The sequence below is a fragment of the Phaethon lepturus genome, unplaced genomic scaffold (genome assembly GCF_000687285.1).
Source record: "Phaethon lepturus isolate BGI_N335 unplaced genomic scaffold, ASM68728v1 scaffold23555, whole genome shotgun sequence".
In the NCBI taxonomy this organism is placed as follows: domain Eukaryota; kingdom Metazoa; phylum Chordata; class Aves; order Phaethontiformes; family Phaethontidae; genus Phaethon; species Phaethon lepturus.
This window is the reverse complement of record NW_010541515.1, coordinates 11984-12573: the sequence shown is the minus strand read 5'-3', so window position 1 is coordinate 12573 and position 590 is coordinate 11984. Positions and strand designations below refer to the sequence as shown.

General features: G+C 63.2%; 1 protein-coding gene across 1 annotated transcript in view; it reads left to right on the top strand.

Moving 5' to 3' along the window:
• Positions 1–590, top strand: part of LOC104621311 (testis-expressed sequence 2 protein-like) — a gene marked incomplete at its 5' end in the record, with an annotated part of 3399 nt that overhangs the window by 705 nt on the left and 2104 nt on the right. The window contains 2 exons of the mRNA XM_010287763.1: positions 4–196; positions 362–508. Of these exons, the coding sequence (XP_010286065.1) occupies positions 4–196; positions 362–508 (340 nt within the window). The remainder of the gene's footprint in view (positions 1–3; positions 197–361; positions 509–590) is intronic.

Here is a 590-nt window from a genome sequence, read left to right as displayed (position 1 = left end):
CAGGTGCAGAGGCGGCGGAGGGAGCGCCGAGGACATCCCCTCCACTGTCCCACCCAAGGACCTGGCAGGAAGCGTCCGAGAGAAGATTTTCCTGGATTACAGCACCTACATGGCCCGATTTGTGCCAGCGCAGGTGGGGGGCAGCCTGGACTGGAGCCCCTCTCATGGAGCACTGGGCAGCCCCACACCCACAAAGGTGAGTGGGACAAATCCAGGACTGGGAGTGGGACACGAGCACTCAGCAGAGGCTGACTGCAGATTGAGCAGCCAAGCCATGATGCAGGAGAGCACCCCACCAGTGGGTCCCACCGCTCATGGGGCCACCTCGCTCCAGCGGCTCATGTCTTCTGTCCCTCTGCAGCTCGACGAGGACACGGCTGGGCACAGCGAGGTGTGCATGGCCTGGATGAACGCGCTGGTGGGGCGCATCTTTTGGGACTTCCTCCGGGAGCCTTACTGGGCTGAGCAAGTGTCCAGCAAGATCCAGAAGAAGTTGAGCAAGATCAAGGTGAGAGGCAGGAGCGTCACAGCACCCAGGGGAGCCCTGTCCCCGAGGCCCCATGGCGGGTGCCAGCCTGCAGTGACTGTCC